At 40.9% G+C, this 9,196-nt stretch overlaps 1 protein-coding gene and 1 long non-coding RNA gene across 2 annotated transcripts in view; one reads left to right on the top strand and one right to left on the bottom strand.

The window, feature by feature from the left end:
* LOC105505325 overlaps positions 1–9,196 on the top strand; it is a 97,858-nt gene that overhangs the window by 70,799 nt on the left and 17,863 nt on the right. The gene's annotated exons all lie outside the window — the stretch shown is intronic.
* Positions 4,619–9,196, bottom strand: part of BCL2L15 (BCL2-like 15) — a 7,584-nt gene continuing 3,006 nt past the window's right edge. The window contains exons 3-4 of the mRNA XM_011933135.1: positions 5,396–5,620; positions 4,619–4,755 (exon numbers count right to left, since the gene is read on the bottom strand). Coding sequence (XP_011788525.1) covers positions 4,738–4,755; positions 5,396–5,620 — 243 coding nt within the window. The 3' untranslated portion in view covers positions 4,619–4,737. The remainder of the gene's footprint in view (positions 4,756–5,395; positions 5,621–9,196) is intronic.

Genomic DNA, 9,196 nt, shown 5'->3' with positions numbered 1-9,196 from the left:
TTTTTTTTTTATTTTTTTAGAGACAGCATCTTGCTGTGTCGCCCAGGCTGGAGTGCAGTGGCACCATCTCAGCTCACTGCAAGCTCCGCCTCCCAGGTTCAAGCGATTCTCCTGCCTCAGCCTCATGAGTAGCTGGGACTACAGGTGTCCGCCACCATGCTTGGCTAATTTTTTGTATTTTTTAGTAGAGACGGGGTTTCACAGTGTTAGCCAGGATGGTCTCGATCTCCTGACCTTGTGATCCACCTGCCTCGGCCTCCAAAAGTGCTGCGATTACAGGCATGAGCCACCACGCCTGGCCAAGAGCATCAGGACTCTTAAAGCTTAGCATCCTGTTCAAATATAATCAAACTTGAAGTCTCATCTGAGTCAATCATTTATTCATTCATTTAATGAATATTTTTAATATCGATGTACATGACAGAGAATGAAGAGGAGGGGTGTTACAGAAGTATACAACAAATTGTATCGCTCAGCAATCCTTTATCCTAGTGGGGAAGATGACTATACAGATAATTACAATTTAAGGCCATTTTTTGGATAAGAAACATAAAAGTGGTGCAAACAAAAGTTCAAGGAGGAAAAGGCCACTTCTTGTTCTAGTTATACGGATAGCCTTCATGGAGAAAGTGACAATTGGGTTGGGTCTTGAAGATGTCTACAGGTAGAGCCTCAGAAAAAGCAATATGAAACATAGAGAACAGTAGGAGGATGGGTTTAGTGACTGGCTCGGTTTTACTAGAGCATTGGGATTGTAGAGGAGAATCATGACTGATTAAGGCTATATAGGGCAGTTAGGGCCAGATCCTGGGGGAATTTGAATATCAGACTGAAAGTCAGGCTTTATTTGATGAACAGTAGGGAGCCACTGAAGATTTTTTTTTTTAAACAACCTTATTGAGGTAGTGCTAATGTACAATAAACTACACATTTCAATCAGAGTATACAGTTTGATAAGTTGGTATGAAATCACCCATAAAATCACCACAATCAAGATAATGAACATATCACCCTCAAAAGTTCTACTGAAGGACTTCAAGAGAATGGCATTCAAAGCAATGCTTTTGGAAAGTTATTTCTTGATTTAACAAATAAATGCCCCCTTCTGATAAAATGTTTAAGTCCTATATCTTCATTGGTATGTTAAATTTAAAAATGAATGATACCATATACAAAAATGAATCAAAACAATAGACGAAGAAACCACAGCTTTAATCAATCTGATGGCAGTATATAGGATAGACTGGAATGGAGCAGGAACAGAACAATTTACTGAAAGCCTAAGTAGGAGGCTTTATTAATAGTCCAGGCAGTTGCTAATAAATCTGGTAGAAGAACCAGGACAAAAAGGAAGTAACAAATGAGAAAAACTGTTGGGTGAGTTGGACTGGAGAGAGAGAGACAAGGTAAAAATGACTGAGGTTTTAAGCTAGTTGTATGGCAAACAGAGAGTATGGGGATAAGAAAGGTACACATAAATAATAAGCGTCTGTGGGTATGGAATTGAGAAGGGAAATAAATCATATTTAGGAATCACTCACAGTGATGTGAAAGGTAAAGCCATTAAGAGTGGTTTGCATCTGTGAGAGCCAGGGTTAATGGAGAGAGAAAAAAGTCAAGCTAGAACCTTATGAACTCCATAACATAGAATTCCAAATTGCTAATGGCACAGTGTTTAAAATATTCCAGGCACTGGCTCTTTACAAAGCGTATTGTTTTATTTATCTCTCACAAAAATCTTATTAATAAGTTACCAAATCATCTCTATTTTACAAATGTAGAAACCAAGGTACAGAAGAATGATGTCTCTTGCCCAATGTCACATAATTAGCCTATGGTGAAACTAAAGTGTTACAATCAAGCAATCTGAATCCATTTCAGATTCAAATCAAGCAATCTGTAATCCAGGAATTAACCTGGGTTACAATGTCTTCTTCCTGCAGCCCAATCACTTAAACTCTCCTAAGATAGAGTCTCCTAAAATACACAACACCTAGGCCAGACCTGCTTAATGCATTTGCCTAGTATAATCCCCGTGGGCACCATATCTTCAAATCTCAAGATAATGCAGTATACTTGGAACTGTTTTATGAGCAACACAGGATAAAACCGGGAGCTGGAATTATTCAATTTAGATTGAATTTGCTGAAACTTAGTTCAAATGCATAGACAGAAGTTTATTTCATAAAACAGAATAGCAACAGTCAAAGTATTTTGATTTTGTCTATGAAGTCAAATACCACAAAACTCATCATCTTGAGTTTATAGTAACATAAGGGACAAAGGAGTACAAGTTTCTTAATCGTTAGCCAAAAATACAATTTCTACTAAAGAGAAACAGGACACATCATTTACGGATTAGTAACCTGTTGTGATTTAACTAGGAATAGAGGAAAAAGCATAACTTTATTTATTTTCTTTCTTTTTTTTTTTTTTTGAGACAATTTTGCTTTTGTCGCCCAGGCTGGAGTACAGTGGCACCATCTCAGCTCACTGCAACCTCCGCCTCCCAGGTTCAAGTGATTCTCCTGCCTCAGCCTCCTGAGTAGCTGGGATTACAGGCACACGCCACCCAGCCTGGCTAATTTTTTGTGTTTTTAGTAGAGACAGGGTTTCACCATGTTGGCCAGGCTGGTCTCAAACTCCTAACCTCAGGTGATCCACCCGCCTTGACCTCACAAAGTGCTGGGATTACAGGCATGAGCCACCGCGCCAGGCCAAAGCATAACTTTAAAAAGCAAAAATATATTAACAGCACTACATATTTACTTCTTTGCATTTACAGGAGATAGATAGATGGCTGGCTGATAGAGGGGAAGTGGTTAGCTTTGTTAAACTTTAGCCAAAGTCATTAATACTGCTTTTCATAAATCACTGTAGCAATGCCTTTCTTCTTGACATTCAGGAAAGTAGTCTGGTTTTTGAAGTCTCTACCTGATAACTGCCTACTAATCTATTAGATCATTAAGGACTATTTTGAGATATAAGATCATACAAATCATAAGTTTTGCTTCCAGTCACTCTCACTTGTAGGGCCAGAGAAATGGACTACTCAGGAGCTACAGAGCTCTCTGTAGCTGTAGATTGGCTGAAGACCTAGAGAAACTGTGGATTATGCAAGAACTAACAAACATATGGAGACTAAGTTCCCAAAAAAGAGTTAAATATCTTTGAGTTTAAACCCTGTATCCACAGCTGTGTTTGCTGGAATTGTCAGGACTGTAATAGAGTTTCAATTACCAAGGAGAAATGTTGATTTAGAGAAGGGATCAGCCAACATTTTCTGTAAAGAGCCAGCTAGTAAATATTTTGGGCTTAACCAGTCATATGGTCTTCCATAATCATTCAACTCTGCCATTGTAGCGCAAAAGCGGCCATGGACAATATGTAAACAAGTGAATGTTGCTCTATTCCAATAAAACTTTATTTACAAAATAAGACAGCAAGCCAGATTTGACGTGTGGGTTGTAATTTGTCAATCCATTCTCTAAAGTGATGGCTGTCATACTCTATATGTACATCAGAATCACCTATGGAACTAGTTTAAAAGGTAGGTTCCTAGGCTCCAGCCTACCCCTACAGAATCAGAATCTCTAGGAATGCGAATCAGCAATTTAATAAGGTCCACAAGTGGTGTGTGAACCACACTTTTAAAGCTCTGTGCTATGCAGCTAGCTTCATCTAAGCTGAGGTGGCCTTGCTGTCCTAGATGTGGGCCAGCACTTCCTGCATCCTGTGGCAGTAACAATGCAGTAACTTTTATTTTCTTTGACCTTCCGAGTAGAAACAACTATTTTTGTTTGTTTGTTTTTTGGGTTGTTTTTGTTTTTTGTGTTTTTTTTGCTTACAACCTCTAAAATGCATAAAATAGTCCTCCTCAGGTGAAATTAACATGAAGTTTAGGGATGATTTTTTAATGAAAATGCTCAACTTAAAATAACAAGATTTTAGGCCTGGCACGGTGGCTCACGCCTGTAATCCCAGCACCTTGGGAGGCCAAGGCGGGCGAATCACGAGGTCAGGAGATCCAGACCATCCTGGCTAACATGGTGAAGCCCTGTTTCTACTAAAAATACAAAACATTAGCCAGGCGTGGTGGCGGGCGCCTGTAGTCCCAGCTACTTGGGAGGCTGAAGCAGAAGAATGGCGTCAACCAGGGAGGCAGAGCTTGCGGTGAGCTAAGATCAAGCCACTGCACTCCAGTCTGGGTGACAGAGCAAGACTCTGTCTAAAAAAAAACAAACAAACAAGATTTTTCAACCAAAAACCTTCCTGAAATCCTTTAAATTGCAAAATTAGTATACAAGATTCTTACCAAAAAGTTCAGGGCTAAATCTGAAGGAATAGTTTCCATTATTCTCCCTTTCTCTCAAAATACCTCCAGCAAAGGCCTGCCCTGTTGTTTATAATTCCACTACTAACAAGTCATTACTTTGTGTCTAAAGGTCTTTGCTTCAACAGAACCTCATTAAAACTCATGTGAAAACAGAAAGTAGAAAATCTCTGTGGTTTGCGTTAAGTTGACAAAAAAACAAAACAAAACAAAAACCAACTCTGTAGGCCTCTGGCAGCTGCTCCCAACTTTAACAATCAGTAAAAAATAACTTATTCAGCTAAGTTCAGTTCTGATAAAATGAAAAGAGTGTTTTTTTATTTGTTTGTTTGAATTGCCAGGAGTTAATCACCCAATCAGTCAACAAGGAAGTGATGTTCAGTCTCGTGAATAGCTCCACATCTTCAGCTCTCCAGATTTTCCTAGGAAAGACAGTGAAAATCCTACAGTCAAAGGAATTGCTTTCAGGAACTTCCTAAGAAACCAGGAAATGATCTGCAGATAGCTCCAGGAAATGTAGCTCTTATTAAGGCTTCCACTGACCTTGTAAATGGAAAGGAGTGCTCTATGACAGCATAAGTTCTAATGATTGCTAAAACGTGGGCTTAGAATACCTTCTATGGTTAGAATACCTTCTACAGCAAAGACTGTTTTTTCTTATATACTATTCAGGTGATTCTGACTCCCCTAACACACACATAAAGATGTTAGGAAAAAAAGACCCAGATATTTACAAGGGAACAGAGTGAAGCCAGGCTGAAATTAGAACTCTACCATGAATATACTTTATAGATGATTATGTGTAGGAAATGAAGATTAGCTTTACAGTAGTCAGCAGTCAATATTTTAGGTAGCATGACTCTGGAGTCCAACACCCACAGGCTTATCTTCTGTCTGCTCCACTTTTCCATGGCAAGAAAATCTAGGCATTTTCAGCAAAATAGGGAAGCCTGTTTTCCTGTTGGTTTCCAATTTACCAAAAGGGTCATGAATTGGAATCCCAGGTATTAGTACAAAAACAGTGCAAATACCTAGCAAAACCAGGAGCCCCAGCACACTTACCCAACCTCCCTGGCCCTGGATGAACTCCCGGATGGCTCGGTTCCCATTGATCATACCCGTCATGGGGATAGCCACCTGTCCCACTACTTCAGGAGCGATGTGAGCCATATACTCAAGAAGTTTCACTGACACTGCCAGAAAGGCTCTCTCATAAGCTAAGTTGGAATCCTGAGCACACCAGGTCTTGCTGAGAGATTCCACTGTGTTCTGGAGTATAGCTCCTGCCTGAGGAAAGACAAACGAAATATCAACAGAGTATCACTCAAAAAGTGCAGGAGGCTGCAGGTGCAGGAATCCAGTAGAGCGATTGTTTCTTAGAGTGCCAAATGTGCAATTGGTGGTAACTAACGAAATCTCAGAGGGTAGATGGATAATCTTTTCTCGTTTTAATATTTTGTTATCTTAATGGGCATTTGAAAATACATAAGTAGTCCATCAAACCCATGATTTCAGGTATTATTGCTTAGGTTAAACAAAATAAACGAAAAATGATTTGAAAGAAAAATATTAAGTATGTGATAGTCCTGCTGGTTAAATTGTAAAGGTATTGCTTGAATGACTAGGAAATGTCTGGGAAACTCTCAAGTAAAGACTGGGAGTGGTGGCTCACACCTGTAATCCCAACACTTTGGGAGGCCGAGGCAGGCAAATCACCTGAGGTCAAGAGTTCAAGACCAGCCTGGCCAACATGGTGAAACCCTGTCTCTATTAAAAATACAAAAATTAGCCAGGCATGGTGGCGCACGCCTGTAATACCAGCTACTCAGGAGGCTGAGGCAGGAGAATCACTTGAACCTGGGAGGTGAAGGTTGAAGTGAGCTGAGATCATGCCGCTGCACTCCAGCCTGGGTGACAGAGCGAGACTCTTGTCTCAAATAAAAAAAAGGCCGAGTGCAGTGGTTCACATCTGTAATCCCAACACTTTGGGAGGCGAAAGTGGGAGGATCACATGAGGTCAGGAGTTCAAGACTAGCCTGGGCAACACATTGAGACCCTGTCTCTATGAAAAATTTTAAAAAGTAGCTAGGCATGGTGGCACATGCCTGTGGTCCCAACTACTTAGGAGGCTGAGGTGGGAGGATCACTTAAGCCTATGAGATTGAGGCTGCAGTGAGCTATCATTGAGCCACTACACTACAGCCTAGGTGACAGAGAAAGACTGTCTCAAAAATAGTAATTAATTAGAATTAATAATAAAATAATAATTAATTAAAATAATTGAGTAGCTCTTTCTTTTCCTCTTTCCTTTTCAAATATGGGATCCAAAAGCCATTAGGTGGGTCCAAGCAAGATCTGTGGGGATTTAGGGGGGTCAAGGGTGGTCAGAGCTGAATATCAGAGCCCAAACAAGCTGAAAAGGACATCCATGTGGGAGGGCACCTAAATCTTGATTTCTAAATATCATTCTCCATTAAAACAAACCAAAGGCCAGGTGCGGTGGCTCACGTCTGTAATCCCAGCACTTTGGGAAGCCAAGGCAGGTGAATCATGAGGTCAGGAGTTCAAGACCAGTCTGGCCAACATAGTGAAACCCCGTCTCTACTAAAAATACAAAAAAGTAGCCGGGCGTGATGGCGGGCGCATGTAATCCCAGCTACTCTGGAGGCTGAGGGAGGAGAATCACGTGAACCCGGAAGGTGGAGGTTGAAGTGAGCCGAGATGGCGCCACTGCACTCCAGCCCGGGCGAAAGTGCGAGACTCCGTCTAAAAAAAAAAAAGGTGGGCGCGGTGGCTCACACCTGTAATCCTAGCACTTTGGGAGGCCGAGGCGGGCGAATTGTCTGAGGTCAGGAGTTCGCGACCAGCCTGGGCAACATGGTGAAACCCCGTCTCTACTAAAATACAAAAAAAAAAAAAAATTAGCCAGGCTTGGCAATGTGCGTCTGTAGTCCCAGCTACTCGGGAGGCTGAGGCAGGAGAATTGCTTGAATCCAAGAGGCGGAGGTTGCAGTGAGCTGAGATCGTGCCACTGCACTCCAGACGGGCAAGAGAGTGAGACTCGTCTCAAAAAATAAAAGAAACCAGCGCTCTCCGGAGAATGGTTGATTTCAGTTTGGGGCTAGGGAAGTGTAAGATCTTCTGTCAGAAATTAAGGAAGTACTCAAATAAAAATAGAGACACATCAAAGAGGTGCAGTCTAGAGTGAAAGGACTCCCACTAGCTAAAACTAGGATGATTTGAGCATCTAAATTAATAATGACGTTAACAGATTATAACCCACTGAATAAAGTAGGAATTCATGGGTCCAATGCTGATAAGAAATGAATGCATTGAAATTTTGATGAGATGTGGAATATTTACATAGTTTCAAAGTACCTCGCCATAAAACACTTAATTACAAAGGGGAAAAGAGTAACTTTATAGAGGAGAAGCCTTACAGACACCATCTTAAGTGATGAAAGTTAACAACATCAATACTGGGATAAAATGAAATCTTGTGCCAATTGATGCAATGCACTGAGAACACAGCAATACTGCTGTGATATTCCTACCAAAGGTACATATCTTTAATTTATTCAAGAAGAAACATCAAACAAACCCAATTAAGGGACATTCAACAAGATAGACCATAGTCTTCAAGTGTCAAGGTTATGAAAATCAAGGAAAGACTGAGGAAAAATTCCAGATTGGAGGAAACTAAAGAGAAATGACAACTAAATGCAGTATGTGATTCTGGCCTACAACTTTTTACTATACATTACATTATCGGGACAAATGGCAAAACTTGAAAGAGATCTAAGGATTAGATGAAAACGAATCAATGTTAATTTCCTAGTTTTGATGGTTAGAATGTGGTTACATTAGAGAATGTCAATTAGAGAATGTCTAATTGTTTGAAGGAAGTATAAAAATATTAGGGGTTGATGAAATATCATGTCAACTCCCTACTGTCAAATGATTAAAGAGAGAAATTATTTGTACTATCCTTGCAACTTTTCCCTGAGTTTAGGGCTGTTTCAAAATATTTTTTTTTATTAAAACAAGTTCAAGTCAAATAATTTTTTTTTTTTTTTGAGACAGAGTCTTGCTCTGTCACCCAGGTTGGAGTGCAATGGCACCATCTTGGCTCACTGCAACCTCCGCCTCCCGGGTTCAAGCAATTCTTCTGTCTCAGCCTTCCGCGTAGCTGGGATTACAGTTGTGTGCCACCATGCCTGGCTAATTTTTGTATTTGTGTTTGTATGTATGTGTGTATGTATGTATTTATGTATGTATGTATTTATTTATTTTGAGAGAGGGTCTCGTTCTGTTGCCCAGATTGGAGTGCAGTGGTGAGATCTCAGTTCACTGCAACCTCCCTCTGCCTCCCAGGTTCAAGTGATTCTTCTACCTCAGCCTCCCGAGTAGCTGGGAATTACAGGTGTGCGCCACTATGCCCAGCTAATTTTTGTATTATTAGTAGAGATGGGGTTTCACTATGTTGGCCAGGCTGGTCTCAAACTCCTGGCCTCAAGCAGTCTGCCCCTCTCGGTCTCCCAAAGTGCTGGGATTACAAGCATGAGCCATGGCACCCAGTCAAAAAAAAATCTGTTTAATGAAAAAAAAGTCAACTCAGCTATCAACTACCTAGGACAGCCTCAGGGCAAGTAACTGAAAGTAACAGGTCCAGTTCTGCTTGAAAGTAGTTTAGGCACACTGCCCAAGCTGTGTATAGTAGGAAGAATAAAGCATAACGGTTAAGAGTGTGGTTCTTTTTTTTGAGACAGAGTCTTACTCTGTCGCCCAGGCTGGAGTGCAGTGGCGTGATCTCAGCTCACTGCAACCTCCGCCTCCCGGGTTCAAGTGATTCTCCTGCCTCAG

The sequence above is a fragment of the Colobus angolensis genome, unplaced genomic scaffold (assembly GCF_000951035.1).
Source record: "Colobus angolensis palliatus isolate OR3802 unplaced genomic scaffold, Cang.pa_1.0 Scaffold124, whole genome shotgun sequence".
Taxonomy (NCBI): Eukaryota; Metazoa; Chordata; class Mammalia; order Primates; family Cercopithecidae; genus Colobus; species Colobus angolensis.
The sequence above is the reverse complement of the archived record's forward strand: the minus strand, read 5'-3'. Positions and strand labels throughout refer to the sequence as shown.